At 40.2% G+C, this 20,323-nt stretch overlaps 3 protein-coding genes across 4 annotated transcripts; 2 read left to right on the top strand and 1 right to left on the bottom strand.

Moving 5' to 3' along the window:
• Positions 1-589: 589 nt before the first annotated feature.
• Positions 590-1,924, top strand: RB195_020812 (uncharacterized protein; the record flags this gene model as incomplete). The annotated part of the gene is made up of 5 exons (XM_064189291.1): positions 590-755; positions 813-907; positions 1,126-1,197; positions 1,277-1,354; positions 1,781-1,924. 5 exons carry the CDS (start codon positions 590-592, stop codon positions 1,922-1,924), a joined length of 555 nt encoding a protein of 184 aa, XP_064045172.1.
• A 2,039-nt stretch (positions 1,925-3,963) lies between these two features.
• On the bottom strand, positions 3,964-7,385 carry RB195_020811 (uncharacterized protein; the record flags this gene model as incomplete). 2 transcript variants are annotated; one of them, XM_064189289.1, is made up of 5 exons in its annotated part: positions 3,964-3,969; positions 4,055-5,860; positions 6,450-6,558; positions 6,637-6,703; positions 7,364-7,385. In XM_064189289.1, 5 exons carry the CDS (start codon positions 7,383-7,385, stop codon positions 3,964-3,966), a joined length of 2,010 nt encoding a protein of 669 aa, XP_064045170.1. The 2 variants fall into 2 exon arrangements, with proteins under 2 accessions (XP_064045170.1, XP_064045171.1); XM_064189290.1 differs by lacking the exons at positions 6,450-6,558; positions 6,637-6,703; positions 7,364-7,385 and having other exon boundaries at positions 4,055-5,602.
• Positions 7,386-8,910: 1,525 nt separating this feature from the next.
• Positions 8,911-20,153, top strand: RB195_020810 (uncharacterized protein; the record flags this gene model as incomplete). Its single annotated transcript, XM_064189288.1, has 11 exons — positions 8,911-8,959; positions 9,099-9,269; positions 11,543-11,622; positions 14,261-14,365; positions 15,781-17,784; positions 17,847-17,924; positions 17,988-18,086; positions 19,203-19,409; positions 19,474-19,581; positions 19,801-19,923; positions 20,055-20,153. The coding sequence occupies 11 exons, from the start codon at positions 8,911-8,913 to the stop codon at positions 20,151-20,153; spliced, it is 3,123 nt and encodes a 1,040-aa protein (XP_064045169.1).
• Positions 20,154-20,323: the final 170 nt, after the last annotated feature.

Here is a 20,323-nt window from a genome sequence, read left to right as displayed (position 1 = left end):
GGCCAAATCCAGCGTTCCTGTAACTGTTCTATGAAGAACAGTAACGATTTCTTACACTCAGCGCCACCTCTTCAAAGTAACCGTGAACCAGACGCTCCCTCCGTACATATGTACGTGGAAACAGGAAGCGCTAATCATCGCTGATCATGTGAAACGCATGTGAAATGAATCCCGTGCTGATTGTGTGAAAATTTCACGGCTGAAACAGCGAATAATCGAACGTTTTCGTTTTGGAATTTTTTCTTTGTTAGGTATTCCGGTTCGGTATTCAGGTTAATCTTGTCAAATTTCTCTCCATATGTACAGTTTTCTTGGAAAATTCTTCCAATAGGTCCTGGTATGCGGCAGAGATCTTATGTTCTCAACTTTTCTGCTGTATTGATAGTGTGGTAATGATTTCCAGAAATAAAACTGGGACTTTCTTTTCAATCTGCTACCATTTAACTCTTTTGATTTCCACAAAGGCTCTGGAATTCACTTTCGTTCATCTGATACCATCCCTCAAACCTTCTTCTTCGATTCGCTGGATTTGATTCGATCGATGTTAAAAATCCTACCTATTTTAGTTTTTAAAAGCCTATAATTCCAGATGAAAACTATCATTATATTCTTAACCTTCGCTGCCAACTACTGCTACAGTGATGTGATTCGGACTGTATACTGTAAGAATCAGTGCACAGATTATCTTGGAATTCCGGAAAATTCGATGCCATTATGCGCACCAGAACACCTGAAGTTGAAAGAATGCGGAACTGGTAAGCATTACCGTTTATTCGAAATTGTGACAGAGTTGTGTCATCATTACTTTGCAGTAATTACTTGTGACTGGACTGAGGCTGAACGCGACAAAGTGCGACCGGTGGCGAACGTCACTGCCGATATGCTGTGCTGCTATCGCACCACTATTGTGAGTTTATTATTATTTTTATTATTATTATTGTTATTATTATTATTATTATTATTATATTATTTTTTTTTTAAATTTAAATTTACAGAATGGTAAAAGTAGAAGAGAAAACAGCAGAAAATCCATAAAACTCACCGGAATAGATTTTTAAGAGAATTATTCTCTAGAATGACTCTTGAATAGACCTTTTTCCTTTTAATAATTTTTTTTCTGTCTAGAAAGAAAAAGGCGATTGTGGTGATGCGATACCAGCTGTAGAACCGGAACCGGAGTCAGCGCATGAACCAGTGGTAGGGATTTCTTCCGAGTTTTTTTTTTCTTTTTTTCTCTTCTTTCCCCATATTTTTCTTTCTTAGTTGTTGGATTTAGACTGCATCGGATTTTTGTACAATTCATTTCCTACCATGGATCTTATGCATCATCTTACTGATCGTTGTGACTCTTCAGGTTGGCTTTTCTTAAGAATTTATTAAGTTATTACATTAATAATGAATTATTACATGATTAATGTCCCTTGGAAGGATAGATATCCTTTATTCCATTAACCTGACATATGGAAAACTCTAATAAACAAGAAAAGCTTCCAATTCATTTTAGAAGTTCTCATCTCTCTCCGTATATGTACTTTTTTGATTTCACTTTTTTCCAACAGGTCCGTCTAGGAAAATTTTGAGTAGAACGCCCAGATGCTAGAAAATTTCTCTAGTTTTTGATTTTATCTTTTGAAAATTGATTAAATACACTACAAAAGAACCCCAGAAAGGAAAACATGCTGCTAACAGTTGAGACGTTGTAAGATTTTCTTTTCATCTGAAAAAAAGAAACAAAACGCTCAGTAAATTGTAATTTTTTCCGCTGATGCTCATCATTCAGGCAGTTTACATAGTGAAGTTGAGCATTTCTGGACCATCACATCAAAAAGTCACACAGTCGGATGTCCCATACCTACCACAAATGGTCATCTCACAACCGCTTATCGACACTCGACTTCTCAGTACTACAACCGTATCCGAATAATCCCCGCTCATTGCTGGTGGAGGCGAGTATTCGTGTTTAGGTGCTATTTTTTCCCCTCCCCCCTAGCGGAATTGAATAGATCGCAATTGTTTTTCATTACTTAATTTGTTGATGAATAATGAGAGAGAAATAATTACTATCATATGAATCTAATTATATTTAGCCTCGTCAAGTGTAGTTAATTTTATTAATTTAGTTTAACCGCTCTTCGCGTTCCTTTTTTGTTGTCTAAATTATATGACAACACGAGTAGTGAATGTAGTTGTTATGTGTATTGATTGAATATGTCATTAATGCTCAACTCACGCGATTGGGTTTTTTTTTCTATAGCTCTACTAGTAGTTATCTTTTCTATTCTTTTCTATTTATACATTGCGTACACATTGCCGATTGCGGGTAATATTGTTCGGTTTTATGCGTGATCTCTAGCTTTCTCAACGAATAAATATGTTTTTAGTTACAATGTTCCTGATTTTTCTCAAATAGATGCACATAAGACAACAATTCTGCAGCAGTTGTAAGGATTTGACATTTGATTTGAGGGATTTCCGGCATTTTTTTGTGGAATTTATTACGAAGAGCACATTTCCTCGTTCTTCTCACATGAATCGTAATACCTGAGAGGTCAATGGACTTCTAGAAGGGTTGGATAGAAATTTGTGACTTTTTTCGATCGAGGTTCTGACAGATTTTTCCCTATTGAAATCAAAGTCGTCCTAGATTGTTTAACATAATTTAAAGATTTCGTGAATCTGGTTGCCTTCTTCAAGGCATCACCCCACAAATCTGAGGTGGTACGGATTTCAGATGGAGTGTTCTTAGACGGGATAGTAGATTATGGAGAAAGGGATGATTCCGTCCATTTTTTCCTAATCGCCGTAAAAAACGGCCCGATGGTGCGACGCGGCGCGTGCACGCTGCTGGCGCGCTCCAGTCGGATTCGTTATAGAAAATAGCGCGCCGGAACGCTCGATAGCCGTACCTTCCGGGCCATTTTTTACGGCAATTAGGAAGAAATAGACGGAATTACCCTTCTCTCCACAATCTATGATCTCGTATACGAATATTGCACCTGAAATCCGTACCACCTCAGATTTGTGGGGTGATGCCTTTAAGAGTGTGAACATACTCCAAGTAAATGTTTGTTTCAAACGTATTTTATTTGCTCGTACTGAGATCTTTCTATTTTCCCTTTGTTTTCATTGTTTTTTTCCTAACTTTTTACTAAAATTATCACTTACATTCTTTTACGAGTCTTGCAGGTAATTTATCGCCTTGTAGTCTATCTATATTACTTCGAAATGTCATTTTGCCATCAAGCATTTTTGTCTTTGCATATCTTTTTTTCTGTCACTTTTGATTTTTTCCATTCTGGGAGCTGCTGAAGGGTAATCAGCGATTCAACGCCATTCTCTACGTGAAGCAACTCCAGAAGTTGACCAATCTCCCATCCAGAAACTGATCGATCGTGCGCCAGAAGCGTCCAAAACACCTCGAATGTCTCACAAGGCAAAGGTGTCGACAATTTCTGGGGACCCTAGGCTGGATAACAGTTTCCTTTCCTCCCTACACCCCAGACCTTGTCTCAACCAACTATTATCTGTTCCGTGCCCCGGAACCAGCAACTGCGCGAGAAAAAAAAACCTCAAAGACCTCGGTGACCTCAAAAACGTACTCATCGACTTCTTAGCCCCTCTTCTTCTGGAATGGGAGCATTCAGACTTTTCCATTAAATGGATACATGTTAATGCTGATAATCATTGTAATCACAAAGTTGATCTTTGATTCGTACTAACAAAAAAATTTACATTTTTTCTTTTAAAAGTAGGAAAAAAAGATATGCAAAGACCCAACGTATTATTTTTCCAATTAAAATATGTGTCTTCAAAAGAACGTGGCCACAATGTCTCCACTAAATCGACGTAGGAATTTCATTAATGAAGGTTACATATATACAAACATTCACAATGCTGATATGGCGTCTGATGAATAGCACAGAATCGATCGCAAAAATCGGAACAACATGGTCAGTCGATGTGCTAAACCTGAAAATATTTAAAAATTAGAAAAAAGACCACTAACGTCGATTTCTCGCAGAATTTCTTACGGAAATTTTAGGTGAGAAAATACCTTTTTTGCAGCTCCAAAAGAGAATTCTTTTCCGAAGCCTTCCTGAAGCCGAGAAGGAGCTTTCATTGTGGGAACTGCTTGTGAGGGTTGTTGTGACAGAAGTTCTTGCTCCTTAATACATTGTGGATCGCACGCGGGCATGCAAGCAGTGGGACACAGAGGTTGACTTGCTTCCTGGGGGACATTGACTGAACCAGGAAAGCTAGACACCTGTGATGGTTCGCCGGTGATCGAGGGAAGTTGTTGCCCAGCCACTCCTGCTGAAGACGCATCTGAGATCAACGTTGATTCACCTGGAATAATTCCCAACTGTGGAGGAACCCCTTCGATGCTGGAATCTTTCGCAAGTTGACCTTTGACGAACTCTTGCAAAGGAAATCCTAGTTGATCCGGAGTCAATTGCTGTGGTTGAGCACTTTTTGCAGGAATCGGACTAGAAATCAATATAGGTTGATCCTCAAGTACTTGCTGAGGTTGGACGCTATCTTTGACACGACCATTAGAAAGCAATGATGGTTGACCAAGGAATGGCTGACGTAATGAAGCAGATCCTACACCTACACTTGGTCCATTGAGTAAGTCTCTTTGACCTGCTTGAAGTTGACGAGGTAGTTCTTCATCTACTGGACCACCTACAAATGTTGGTTTACTAGTAAGTGGTTGATTTAGGGCAGCTGCGTCCTCTGCTGTTGGAAATGGAACAAGTTCTGGTAGACGTTTAAGTAATTGCTTGGGTTGACCAAGCTCTCCCATTGTTGGGTCCGAAAGCAGCCAAGGTTGACCAGCAGCAGATTGAAGCGATGGGAATGATGGGATTCCTCTTGCTCCAGGTAGACCCGCTAAAGTCCTTGGCTGATTTCCCAGAAGTTGAGGAGATGCAACTCCTCCGCTCATCAAACCAGGATGAAACGAGGAATGATCCGGAAGTAACTGTTGAGGTTGAAGGAAACCCGCCGCTGATGGACCCACTGCCGCCGATGGACCGAATGCCGCTGATGGGCTGACCCCTGCAAATGGCAGAGTCTGTAAATGCGGACCCGGAAATGGTTCGAATGGATAAGCACCTCTTGGAGCCATTTGACCGCGAGTAAGCATTGGGTGATTTTGAATTGACTGTTGAAATGGAGCTGGGCCGCCGATGATCGGTCCAGAAAGAAGAGGTGCCCTTCCTGCTAGTGCTTGTTGTGGTAGAGGTATTAGATCACCGGCCAGCATTGGCTGATCCACGAGGATTGGTTGCTCCTGAATAGAAGTAACGCCGGCAGAATCGAGAAGTTGCATGTTTTGCTGAAGAAGTAGCTGCTGCTCGCCAATGCACTGTTGCGAGCATTTCGGCCAGCACTCTACAGAACACGTATTTATGGATAGAGATGGAAGCAGGTGCACGCAGCGTTGTTCACAAGACTGCCTACAAACTGGAGTGCACTCAGCGGTGGTGAACAAAGCGGCGCAAGATTTCCCACAGGATTGTTGACAAACAGGAAGACATTGTTCTGCTGAAATTAATTTCGGCATAATAACTCGTACTGGTACGACTTGCTGCGGCATACAGGATCGCAGACAGGTGAGCCCACATGAGGAAGGGCACGTTGAGCTGATCTTACTATGCGTACAAGTGGAGACGCAAGTACGCTTACAAGATGCGCGACATTGCGCTATTTGTGATACGGCCGCGCAACCGCACGTCGTCGTCGCAAGCGTGGGCGCGGCGCACGTGCAGCTGGCAGTGGGACCGGCCTTGCACGAGCACAGATTCGGCACGATCGCAGCACATGGGCATTGTCGTTTCTCACGATTGGACGTGCTCTGGAAAGAAAACTTCTTTTGTCGTCAGAATATGTGTACCCTCTAATATAAAAAATTTTAAAATTATAAATTATTTTTATTAAATCACAGAATACATTTTGGAAAATTCTAGAAAATTTTTACAAGAATCCTCTCTCATTGAGAATGAGAAATGAATATACTTACAAAGGCAAAAGAAGACTACAGTCAATAGAATTTCAGTTCTGACCAAAACATTCCGTATGAATATGGAACAAAACGGCGGACCCAAGGAACACACCGGAGCCTGGAGCTTTTTAGACCTCGCAAAATCTGTATAATACGTCAACATTTTTCTTTTTTCTTTTTTTTTTGTTCTCGCATAAAAGGAATTTTACAGTATTCTTTTTCTTTTCTTATAAGATTTTTGTGAAAATTTTATTATTTTTCGAATCTCCTAAATTTGTGGTGGACTTCATCTATGGTAGTGAATGAAAATCGATAAGTTGGTGGACTGAAATCGTTCCAGAATCCCTTGATCCAAGGGACCGTATCAGCAGTATTATTTTGGGAACATTGGAACAAGATAATTTAAAAGTTTGGGATGTACCAATTAAGGACACCTCCTCACCTGCTCCGCCAATGCCACCGGCAAAACGAATGCGAATAGAAGAGCTGTATGAACTACTGCCATTGGTGTGAAGAACACATTCTCAGCTGAGCTTTTATATCCAGCTAAGCTGAAACCGAGTTGAACCGGATTACAACGATCGGTTGTGTACTTTGTTGGATTTTGTAAGTTTTCGAAACAACATTACCAGCTTAACCGGGTTCCAGAAATTTTCTTTTTCGCTTTCGAAACGAGTGAAACATTCTTATGTAAATCTAAAAGTGAAGCAATTCTCAAGTATTTTCATGTGAGACTTCACTCTAACGATTTCTTTCCGTGTCTTTTCAATGAAAGAAATCTTTTGGCTCAAAATTACCTGCTTGTGGATCATTTTGGAAGGAGGCCAAAGGCCGTGAAGTCCACCGATGAGAAATTTCCAGCGTTTTTTTCGAGCCGGCGGCATTTTTTTACAGTGAATTCTTTCTTGGTTGTTCGGAAATCCATTGATATCTTTTGTTAGTTTTCGTACTTTTCTTTCAAGTAAGTAGTACTCGTTATACGTGTGTGTTCATTATGTTCTTCAGTGTCATTTTTTTTTTCATTTTTACGTTCTTCAGCGTTCAAAATGATGTGCACTTTCTCTACAAGTGTCTATTTTTTTATTCAAAAATTATTTTAAAGGCATCACCCCACGAATCTGAGGTGGTGCAGATTTTAGGTGGAGTATTCGTATACAGGATGGGAGACTACGGAGAAGGGGGTGATTCCGTCCATTTCTTCCTAATTGCCGTAAAAAACGGCCCGGAATATACGGCTTCATTCGTTTTGGCGCACCATTTTGTACAAGAGGTTCGATTGGAGCGCGCCAGTCTTGTGCGACGCCGCATCTTCCGGGCCGTTTTCTACGGCAATTAGGAAGAAATGGACGGAATCACCTCCCTCTCCATAGTCTCCCATCCCGTATACGAATACTCCACCTGAAATCTGCACCACCTCAGATTCGTGGGGTGATGCCTTTAAGTCATCTGCAGGAAATTCGTTTTACAACCGCAACCAAGAAAAGCCGATGTTTAACCACGTTGTGCAGTGTGTTTGGAAAAAAGTATTGTTAGTAAAAAGTTTAATATTTTCGAAATAAGGGTCTGAGGATGACCTACAGTAATTGAGAGTGATGAGTGTAAGAAAGTCAAGGTCTACGAAAATTTATGCAAACTAACTGGAGAGCCTCAGCCTCTGACTTCGCTTGTTCATGCTCAACTGTCGTGGATAATCTGATATCTGAGCTGAAAAGGTCGGTCGGGTGAACTGCTGTCGTTCCTCCATGGCAACCCCTTCACCTGTCGCAAAAACATTTGCCAAAAGAAAATTTGAGAACTGAGCTAAGCAGTGAGGAAGTTTACTCGTTACATAAAGCAAAGCGATTTTTAACTTTGATTATTTATTCCAGTGAATGCGACACTCGGTGACGCAGAAAAAAACTAGAACCTTCGAATAAATACGAGATTGAGTTAGCAAATTCTTCGAATCGTAGCCAATCGACTTCTCTGTGGTGAACAAATTCTTTCCAGAATAGCAAAAGACCTTTGACAAAGATAGGAGGTATTTTTCGAATGTGTTATTGTAGCCGCATTTTTTGTAACAACCTTTGTTAATATTAAAAAGGTGGTCCCTTATCGAGAGATCCACAAAAATAGGTCATTACAATACAAAAAAAAGAGCTTATACGCAAGTAATTGCTGGTCATTATATCCCCTTTAATACATAATTGAATTCGAAATTTTAACTGAAACTGAATATTGCGAGTTTCATCCGAGTTTGTGACGATTTTACTTTAGGCCTAAAATAATTTCGAGGCACTTGATGTGTGACCTACTTCCATATACTCAAATTAATTTAGCAATTTTGTAACAGATCGAAAAAACAACAACTGAAGGGTTGATTTGTTCAAATTCAACTCGATTATTCTTTAAGTGCTTAGCTTCATTAGCGAGGAACTCCAAAACGAGACGTCCTCAATCGTTTTTTCTTCCTCACACATGTTCTAATTTTTTATTATTAAAATTCTATCCCGAATTTTTTCTTCCTCGATGATTATTTTTGAACTGAGAACAAAATCCAAAGAGGATAATTTCTTAGAAAATTTTTTGGATGGAATTTTCAGTGAATAACCAGTGTTCCAATTATACTTACAAGTTCGATCTATTTATGAGTTAAATGCAAATAGTGCCGGTTATTTTAGTGGTTTGCTTTCCGAATTTCACATAGGCGCATTGTCGAAACACACCTAGAACCGAAAAATAAACACGAACAAAATTTCGAGTACAATCCACCATGAATTGACCAAGTGGCCCTTGTGCGCAATACGGATTGCTTTTGTTAAATTCGGCACTATATAAATTCGCTAGCGCACAAATTCAAACAGAATCAAAACACAAAATCATCCGTTATGTTCTTACTTAAACTTTTTCTATTGGCTGTATTTATGGCTGCTGAGACGACGTCATTTCTCCTCGGTTGTGGAATGGCAGTCGGTAAGTTATTTAGTTGTTAATAACTACAGTTTTTATTTCATTGACTATCCAGAATCCTATGAGACGTGAATCTGGACATAGCGTTCCAATTAAATACCTCCAGAACGTTCTCGACAGTTCGGAAAAGACGTAATTTCAGGATTCAGTTGCGGCTTTGGCGGAATGGGTATGGGTATGGGTATGGGTATGGGCGGAATGTACGGTGGCTATGGTGGATTTGGATTCCCTATGTACGGTATGGGTATGGGATATGGTATGGGCTATGGCATGGGTTATGGATCATACGGTATGGGATATGGATATGGATACGGTGAGTTTCGTTATCAAATCATAGTTTGTACACACTGTTGTTGAATGTTTTTTTCGTTACTTAAAGGCATGATGGGAGGAGGATGTTGCGGAAAGAAGTAGTCAGGAATAGTGGTCGCAGACAAGTTGTTTATACTTCGTAGAAGTATAAAACAGAGTATATAGTCTATTGACTATGTCATAATAAGTCGCCATTAAAGCTATTTATTTCAATAAAGTTTTAAATATGATTGTTATCAGTGTTTTTTTGAAATTAAGGTGGGACACAGTTAGACTTGAACAGGTGGAGGAGGAAGAGTGTGCGACTGCTTGAACCACAAAGAAACCTTCCGAAAGCATCCAAGTAACTTACATGAACTACGGAAATAGGAAATAAACCACAAAAATAGTAGAACATTCTGGAAAAAAGGATTTTTTTACAACTCTTGTGAGTACTTCAATCAATCGGTTGGTCTTCAATCAAATTATCTAGCAATTCTTATTTCGTATATCAGTTTCAACGTTCTTTGATTCAGTTCTGACGCACTGAATAATGGTCTTCGACAATCTTTTGTAACCTTGTGAAGTCCCACGAAATAGCTTAGTGAGCAATTAAAAGAATGATTTAATAACTCATTTAGTGAGTAACTATGAAAATGGTTTAATAAATCATTTTTATAATTACTCTATATAATTAGTAATTTTAGAGCAGAATTTACGAGAGATTTGTGGAAACAGCGAAACAAATCATGTCTTCGTAATTGTACAGTATTGTTTTCCGTTATTTACTTCAATCAAGTTTGATCCATTTTTCAATAACTTGGAAGTGAATCATGAAGAATTGTGATACTTTCCTTCCCATTATTTATCTCGTCATGATCAAGTCGTTGATAAATATTTTTATACTTATTTCGGGATGTTTCACAAACTGGGACTTAGAAAAAATCCTCTTCCGGACAATTAAACTATTTATTTTTCACGACTTCTATCTGGATTTCCTATTATGTATATGATGGTCAGAAACATACAAAAACAAACAAAAAACTTAAAAAGTAAGAGAAAAAAGTTTCAGAAAGTTATTCTTAGTACTGGGATAAAAATACATTTTACAGTACACAACAAATATGTGTGATTACTACTACAGCTTACTGTTACTACACCTAAAAGTAGTAAAAGTACCTATAAAAATACCTGCATTTGCCTATCTATGCCAATTTTTCTTTGGAAGGCTAATCCTAAAAATCCGGAAAACTCACGCCATCAGCCCTACTAAACACTTTACACACATAAATGTCAGGTAATTATCCTCTGATTTTTTTTGGAAATGAAGGAGCATTGATAGTGTTTCATATCATATAAGTTGAAAAATATTAAGTAAGCGTAATTATTCACCATTAAAAAACAATGCTCTCATGATGTGACTGGAGGCGAAGCGCTGGTTTCGCTTTTTTATTCCATGTATGGTATATCTCCCAAATACTGACAATAATAAGAATATTCGATTTAATCTTCAGTGATTTGAAATTTGTCATCATCGATCCATTTTTATCGAACCAAAATAACCGCTGCGGAAATTATTCGTGAGCAACAAACTTCACCTTGTACTGCAACTAGTTTTCTCTGGGTGTTTATCTGGAATCGACAAACTTCTCCATGAGAACTGGTTCAGTACACTTGCTAAGAAAAACACTCTCAGACGCATTTTTGGCGAAACAACTGTCGGAAATCCGATACGCCCAAGTTCATTCGACAATTAACTCTTTCAGGGATAATTAGCTGAAATGTTTTAATCCAAAAAGAAATGTGACTAAGCGTTGAGAAACTACAAAAGAGGTAAAGGTCTGATCTTATAAGAAGAGTATGAAAAATTCTAGACAAAATTCCATCTTCGCTGCAATGAATCCCAAAAAAAGAAAAACCAAATTAGACAGTATTTGCATAATCCGGTGATTTAACCGTTACAGTACACATCAACGACTGTGATTGGCCGATGATATCATCAACCAATCAAAACTAAGCCATTCGTAAAGTATAAATGGTTCTGGGTAACCAAACTACTACCTCTTGACTTCTTTCTTCTACTACTTACTAATCTAATGACGAATGCGCTTTAGCTACTATATTTCGGGTTTATAACCTCCAGAACTGTCTTAACAAACGACCTTTTTTTGGTTCTCGTCGAAAGGGTGTTATTACGGTGCTTACAATCCTTATCGGTCTCTTGAACTGCGATATTTTTCTTTGCTAAACGCTCTGCTTCTTTGCTAAGCAAAAGATCTTCACAGAAATTTGCAGTTCTCATTAAAAAGGACTACATGACTACGAACTTAATCAAAAGCAGTGCTGGAAAAGGGGACAAATTGTTGGTCACCGAGGTAACCATTGGTTAGGGTTGGTAGAGTAGTTTGTGACCTCTTCGTCTTCTAACTTTGAATTCTCCTTATTTCCGTTTCGTTATCAAAATTGCTATTTCAAGTTAATTTTCTCTCTCAATTCTTGAGTGGAAATATGGGAAATGAAAAGCAATTGTCATATTCTATGGTCATTAAAAGTGACAAAGTCGTGAAATTACTTTGTCTTAAAAGTGCAAAGGTCCCATATTGCGTCACTGCAAAATAGCAGAGTGTTTACTTTTCTACGCAGGAGGCAACAGAACGTGAATATAAAACGATCTAACGTGGACAAATACGAAAAACTAGAACAGATTGCACAACCACATGTGTGCATACCACTTATGGAGAACCACAACAACTCGAAAATTCGTAGAAAAAAATGCAAATACATCTCAACAAACCTCCTTTAAAAATTGCCAAAAATTGCCCAAAAAAAAGAGAAAAGGTTCCACTTGAGATGCGCGCAAGCATGTGACACCAGTATGCGTGGAAAAAAAAAACAAAAAAATTATAAAATTTTGGAGGATTAGTTTATATTCTTACTCTTTTTTCCTGAGGTTAAAGCCAAGCTCCTGAAAATGGGAAGAGAAGTAGATCGTAGGAGCTCAACTGTCTGTGCACCTCACAAAAAGGAAAAAGTGAAATTCTGAAAAAGGTAATTTTCGGAAACTCCAATTCCTCTGAAAAATTTAATCCACTAACAGTGGCAAAATTCGTGCGCTTGTAGCTTACCCAAACCCTTTAAAAGGTCTTGGAAATCCACTGTAACTGGTTTTTGAGGTCCCGAACATTTTATAAACTATTTCAACAAGTTAATATTGATTATCTCACCGAGAGTTGCGAGTGTTTACAAATACTAAGTAAACCGGTACGATTATTTTTCAGGAACATTTTTTTTTCAGTAGAATCAGTTTTTTATCTTTCTTCGAGTGGGTTTATTGAGGGGAAAATCCACAGGTTTTGTGTTCCAGTTTCCGCATACACTGCTGCTTTCTCCAAACAACAGTTTTTGTTTTTAACAGAAGAAATTCTTTTCGAATATAATAATGAAGATGATAAAATCGATTTTATCAATTTTAAGCTAAAACAGCTTCTGCTGCATATACGCTTAAATAATCATATATTACATATCATATAGGAATAAATAATAAAATTACTGTAAATTTGTAGATTAAATTAATCAGAGAAGCAGTTTGCAGAAAAAAGTAATCAACTTGAAAACGTTTCATAGTTTCGCAAGTTCCATTCGTGTTCCAGGATTATTGAACGATCGAATCTGTAGTAATTGCAACTATTGTAGTACTAGATTGTATTTTTTAAAATAATAATGAGTAAATAATATATTATTTTGTAACTGAACTGGCACTATTACAAGTTCTATATAACACGTTTTCTTCGCAGGAAATTCACAGAATCTTAATTTCTTTTTTTTTTTGACGGTCCACTTGTAGAGTTCTGGCGAAGCCACCGCTAGGAGAACTTCCTGTCTCTAACAGCTTTCGTGTATCGTTTCCTATCAGGCTTTACGACAAAATTTTCAAGTGGGTTGCACATCGAAAACAATTGCTGCTAGTGTGGTTACCGGGCTTTGTTTAGCTACTTGGGAGAATATCTAGTGGTGGTAGCGTTTTAAAGTTAGAAAAAGTGATCTTACGTGACAGGAACACCCGGATAAGTTGCCTGAGCAAACGTGGATAGAACTTGTTCCGCTAAGAAACAGCTGAAGTTTAGATGATGAAGAATGCTTGAAGAAAAGACAAATCCGCTGGGAAAATCCAGTCACTTTATGAGATTGTGAAAGCTCAGAATATGACGGAGAATACAACAACAATACACGAAAAGAGAAATCTCTTTATCTAACTTAGTAGGAATCTCTGGAAGCTCCATTGGAACCTTTTTCTTACCTGTTCTTAAGTAATCATCGTAAAAAAGCTGAGTTGGCCTCAACACCCCTCAAGCGTTTGGTCTTAACGGTTGCGAACTTCTCGATCCATGCACCACCTACCCGCATGTTTACTCAATGGCCAAGAGGAGCCAACGACATTGTTGGCGAATAGCGCTAGATCAAAAGAAACTGGACGTTTCAAACAGGAAGCGAGCTATACTACACAAATAGGGATCGAAAATCAACGACATCTTCCCGGAAGGGGAATGTATGGGGAGAGGAGGGTGCAAGCTACTCGTGGGAAACGTTCTTCCGTTGCTTGGGGCAAATTCCGATTTACACGTGAAACTAATCAGTTTCACAGTGTAAAAGCAAAGGATTCCTGAAAGATGTGGTAGCAAGACTTCTTCACTGATTCTTTCTAGACGATTCTAGTACTTCTACAGTACAATTATTTACCAAATCTCTCGATTCCGCCTAAATACATTCCTGGACAATCCAGGATAACGTCTCTTGCACCTTCAATGATCCAATCAAATTACTGTATTGAAAATGGTAGCAAATAACAAGCGCATCAGTCCTGTACGAACAAGGATGTATTCATTGTGTACGTGAGAGAAGGTCCTCGGGCCTGAGTCATCGGCTCGGTGAGCGCCCCCAAGGAGTCGCGAGGAAACTGCGGAAGCTGACGGACAACGAGGCAAAACACGCACCGATCCACCATGGCCGGTTCAGCCCGGTATAAAAGCTCCAGCCGGCAACGTTCTCAGCACGTCAATGGCGACAATGCGTGTAACTCTAGCGCTTGGCGTAGTACTACTTGCAGTAATAACCGAACAGGTGAGGCTTCTACTACTTGTTTTGGGTTTTTCCCCTATTTCTTGTTTATTAACTTATTACAGTGCATTGTTTTTGCAGCTTTCATTTGGCAAACATTGCTATTTCCTTTCTGCTGTGTTAAGAAATTGATGTAAAACAATAAATCTCCTTCTTGTGTGGTCTAAATATTCTTTCAATATGTTACTTGTTTTATTGCTTTTGTTTCTATGAAGATGTTCGAAAATCTATATATCCGAGATTAACCTATTTGATAGAATATCTGCGGTTTTTGCATCCGTGCATATTTATCTATCCACGAATTACCACCGAAAAAAAAAAACTATCTATCCACGAGAAATTTCTCCAAGAACTTTCGATGTCTACTCTTTTGAATTTCAACAATATGTTAGATTCAGCATGACAAAGAAAAGGTAAAGGGTAGTTGGAAGGGGGTCCACTCAACCGCGCTTTTATTTCTGGAAGTAAATAAATAACTCATTTGGGGTCCTAAGACCTCAGCTTTACATAGTCTTACAGGATCTCTGATATGCAATTTAAAGTTTCTAAGAGAAAAAGGATAATAGAGCTTCCAGAAATAAGCGCGAGGTTGAGTCCTTCCTCTCCACAAAACTACATCTTTCCCCTAAGTAGTGTTATGCAAAACGATTCCATAGAAATTCCTTCATGCAAATTTAGTTTTCATTTCATTATTCTTTTTTCAATAACTGGAAGACGTTGAAGAAATTTTTAAGCATGCAACGATTATTTAAAAGTGAGAAACAGCTTCGTAATTTTCACCTTTTATATTAGTAGAAGCTGTATCCTCCATCTTCAAGAATCCTCACATTCTTCAGCAATTGCATACCCATAGGAAATCATCCGTTCTGAAAAAATTATTGACATATGAAGCTGGTCATATTAACATATTATACAAAACAATATAAAGGAATAGTCTATAGGAACTGATTTAACTATTTTTTATAGTCATCCTCTTTTTCCCCATTTAGTTTTCACTTTCATTTCAGTCTATATTGCTTCTGGTGTGCCCATTCACGGCAACTATCTAAATTTAAACTTCTATAAATTCCGAAAAAAAAACACTCATTTTCCACAAGATCCTCTGTGGAATCCGTGCGGCGCTACTTTTTTCCGTAAAGCTTGTGTACTCATGCGCGAAAGATTCTTTCAACAATCGGAGGAATCCAGATACGGTCGGGAAACCGTTTAGCAGCATCCCTGCTCGTTCAAAGTCTTGCTTGCTTAGAGTCCAGTTTTTGAAAATGTGCTCGCTAATCGTAAACGTTATCCGCAATCTTTGTTCATGTCAGAAGAGTTAAGGAATGGCTGCTTTAAAAAATTCCTAATTATCAAAACTGCAACAAACTCCCTAAGGAAAGACTGTTCTCTCTCACCTCGCCAATACGACTCTTTTCCAGATCTCGCTTAGACGTGCGAAACGACAATGCCCTTGTGCTGAGCTTACAATGAACTCCTGCACCTGCGAAGCTGGCGCGACAACACAGTGCACCTGTATGTCACCGGTCTCGCCACCGTCGTGCTCCTGTGCCGCAATCACACAGGCATCGCTCTGTCGACCAGCTTGTCAGCATAGCTGCGTCTCGACTTGCTCAAAGAACTCACCGAACTCAACGTGCCAGTCATCGTGCAGATTGACCTGCTCCCAGTCATGTATGCCGCAACAAACCATACCAATACGTGTGGTGGTTCCAAAACCTACGTCGTCGATCCAATGTGCTCCTGTTTGCCAGAAGTCCTGCCGAAACTCATGCGCTGGGCAGTCCACTCCGGCAACATGCATGCTTCTATGTAAACAATCTTGCGAACCGAGTTGTGTGCAGGCTGTTCCCTCTTCCCGATGTGCCGCCGTTTGTATGCCGTCGTGTGACCGAACGTGCGTTCAGCAGTATAGTATCACAATTTCAAAGATTCTCCAGGAACGGAAGAAAGTAGAGTTTATACCCGTGCTATCGCCTGGTTCCAGCAGACAGTGTGCTTCTCCTTGTATGCCAGCCTGTGCTCCAATATGTGTGAAGGAACACCAGGTCGTTAATCAGGCAGCACCGCCAATTCTATCTCAGTGCGTAACCTCATGTATGCCTAGTTGTACGACACAATGCATCCAGGAGCAGCAGGCAGTTCTCACTCAGCCGTCGGTGCCAGCTCCACAATGCGTCACGCCCTGTATGCCTAGTTGCACGACCCAATGTATTCAGGAGCAACAAATAACGATAACCTTACCACCACCAGCTGTCCCAGTTCCAATCCAACCTGTACCTCAATGTGCGACCGCATGTATGCCAGCCTGCGAACCTCAATGCATTCAGGAGCAACAAATAATAATAAATCAACCGCAATCATTACCTGCACCAGCTCTACCTCAATGCATCCAGGCCTGTACGCCAAGTTGCTCACCTCAGTGCATCCAAGAACAGCGAGTAATTGTTGCCGAACCGCCAACGTTTGCACCAATTATGAGCCCTGCTCCTTCGCAGTGCATTCCAGCGTGCATGCCGACTTGTACCACACAGTGCATTCAAGAACAGCAAGTAGCGATTAAAATCATAACCCAACCGTCGACTCCGCAATGTGTCGCCAACTGCATGCCAAATTGCGCACCTACATGCATCCAAGATCAACAAATTATAGCGAGTCCAGTTGCAATTCCAGCTCCAGCAGCTCCTCAATGCATTTCTCCCTGTATGCCAACATGTGCATCCCAATGTATACAAGAGCAACAGCAAGTGATCGTAGCCCAGCCTGGAATAGCTATTCCTCAATGTTTAACCGCATGCATGCCCACCTGTGCTCCATCATGTATTCGACAGCATCTGGTTCCAGCCCCGTCGCCGAAAACAACAGCGACATGTATCCCGTCCTGTCAACCAGCTTGTGATTTGAACTGCGTAGGAACGCTCAACCTGAACATCACCCTGTACCAGTCTACACCTATGCAAGGCGAGCAAATTCCTCCAAGTTTGCCTATCGTCCCAGGATTGTCCCAACCATCGCCCGGATGTTTGCCACAATGTCAACCCACGTGCGAGGAACAATGCATGCAGATTCAAACTCCTGTTGTTGCACCGATAGAGGTCCCAACCATGGGACAGGAACTCGCACAACTTCCAATTCAGCAACCAAGCAGTAACTTCTCTATCAGCATCATCTTTGACGAGGAACAACCGCAATGCGATCAGCTTTGCATGCCGTCTTGTACGCCCAATTGTTTGGAACAGCTTCATGCTCCGAGCATAGAAACCATCATAGTACCTGCACAGGAGCAGAACATCCAATGCGTGCCGGAATGCATGCCAGCATGTGAGCCACAGTGTCAAGCAGCAATTGTCGCGCCGGCGCCAATGATTCAGCACACGACCTGTGTACCTCAATGTGAACCAGCATGTGCTCCTTCGTGTACTGAAGTGAGTGAAAACTCCAAAGAATGAGATCCAGAGACTTTGTGAATCACGTTCATTCATTTCAGACATATAAGGAAGTGCCAGCAATCGTGGGCAGTTGTGCCCCTTCATGCCAACCAGCTTGTGAACCGCAGTGCATCGAAGTACTGCAGATTCTTAGAAAGAGGATTTGATACGAATAAATGGAAATAAACGGTTTTTTTCAGATGCAAATCGAGATCCCGCTACAGTGTTCGCCTCAGTGTTCTCCTACCTGCGAACCGCAATGTATGCAACAATATCCATTGGAATCACCGATCGAGCAGGTACGATAGCCTCGTCATTTGTGTCACAATTTCAGGCAATGTAGGAGAAGATGAAGTCTGACCTATAACTAACTTTCCAAGATCCTTAAATACAAAAATTACCTTTCACATTTGTCGCGTATCAGACTTGTTAATTTTGTGAAGTGATGGATGCAGTAAATAAAGTGAATGGCACGTTTGACATAGCGTTGTTGCGTCGCTAAATTCCTTTAACCAGTGAAGCGAGAAAATTGTCGTACGGTACTATCTACATACATATACTTGGGTCAAAACGACATGAAGTTACGTAGGCGGCTGCGCTCGAAGCGGCGCGGTGGAGCGTAGTGGTTGGGATCGTGTGAGGATCCTCGCTATCGCCATCCATCTCTGCAGTTCGCCATGGTCTCATCTGGATTCCAAACGCTGTCCCTACCGCACCGCTTCGAGCGCAGTCGCTTACGCAACTGTCCGTGCTTCATGTCGTTTTGACCCGACTATATCTCCTTACACTTTTTTTGCCCTGGGGGCTGAAATGGTAACGAGCAAAGGCACCTATCACATCGCAGCTACAAATATTCGGCACATGGTGGCAAAGGTGAAAAGGTCAAACAAACCTTGGTGCAGGTTGTACAGATACAAAATCTTGAATAATCACTTCAGAAATTCCTCAGTAGATTCTGGAGTGAGGAGATCAATGCCGAACACCTTGGGAAACCTCAAAATTTAGATGCACAGCCTAGAAGGAAAACAATTAGGGTTAAAAACGAAGTAGAAGGAACGAAAAAAAAAACGAAACGAAGAACGCTAATCCATGAATCCATGAATGAAAGAGAAAGAATCAGAGAATCATGTATGTATCTGATCTGCTGTATTTCACAGTCTTGATAGAATAGTTTAATTTCTCTGCTCTAATGCCACAGTTTTTCCTGCATTACGATTTGAATGCACGAAATTCGAATCTCGAAGAGTGCTTGAGATCATGACTAGTTTTTCGAGTTTACCTCTTCACAAATGCGTCACTGATAAACTAGCCTAGCACTCCCCGACCCACTCATCATTCCATCTCAGCATTTTTCCGAGAAAAAAGTACCTAGTCGACACGATTTGCTCCTCGGATTAGTGATGAACAATGTTTAGGGTCAACAAGCCGTAATCACGCTCCCGTTGAGTGCAGCTCCATCCGGACAATGTGCGTCCGCTTGTCAGCCAACATGCAACAGCCAATGTACACAAGACTACCAGTTCGAAATTATTCTGCCGCAGAATGATGACTGTATGATTCCTTGCGGTCAAAGTTGCCTAAAAAGTTGCGAACAACAGAATCCACAGACTTTGCAATGTCAGGTACACAAGGTTTTTTCCCCCGCGGAGGGAACTCATGACGTTCAATAAAGTGTTTCGTCTGCAGAACGCATGTCTTGACACGTGCACGACAAGCTGCATTGAGAGTCCCCTGACGTGTCCCAATTGCCCGCAACCACTTCGGATGGAGATTATTTTACAGGAACCTATGGAGGTATGTTTTGCATTTGGCTCTACTTAAAAAAAGCACCCTTCTCTGAGAAAAAAATGAGGATCTAAGTTCATGCTTTGCATTTGCTCCAAAAAAGAAGTCTGTGATGTCTTAAATTAAGCCGAGGATTTTTTCTTAGGGCTGCTCTTATCCTGTTCTATATGTTATTTCTTATCGTAATATTTATGATGACCTTGCCTACGATGTGTTTTATTCGTTCAGGAAACTGTCACCTGCGCATACACGTGCGCGCAACAGTGTACGGAACAGTGCAGTACTCGAGCAAATCCGAGTGAATGTCAGCCAGCCTGTCAAGTAGCTTGCGAAAAAGCATGTCCACTACAGGTATAGACTATGAATCTTCTATTTTTTAAAAATCCGTCCTATCTTAGGAGAAATTTTCACTTCTTTCTCTTTGTTTTCTCTATAACCCTGAAATCCATACGGTAACATAAAGAATCTGAAATTATTCTTAGGTCCAACCGTGTTCCTCCAGCGGTGGTTCGTGTAGCTGTACTAGTGGATTCTATGGCTGTGGTATAGATCAGTGTTGCAGACGACGGCGAAGACGTTAGAGAAGTATTCGATGCTCACGTGTTTGTAAATATCTGACATATAAATAAATAAATATATTACTAACGAAATGCTACATTGTTAAAACTAGTACCAAAAAGGTTCACAGATCCGAATTGTATTTGCTTTCGGAGCAGAGCTCACACATGATACACTGGGAATCACAGCGAAA

The sequence above is a fragment of the Necator americanus genome, chromosome II (genome assembly GCF_031761385.1).
Source record: "Necator americanus strain Aroian chromosome II, whole genome shotgun sequence".
NCBI lineage: Eukaryota > Metazoa > Nematoda > Chromadorea > Rhabditida > Ancylostomatidae > Necator > Necator americanus.
Note: the sequence above shows the minus strand (reverse complement) of the source record. Positions and strands in the feature narration are given on the sequence as shown.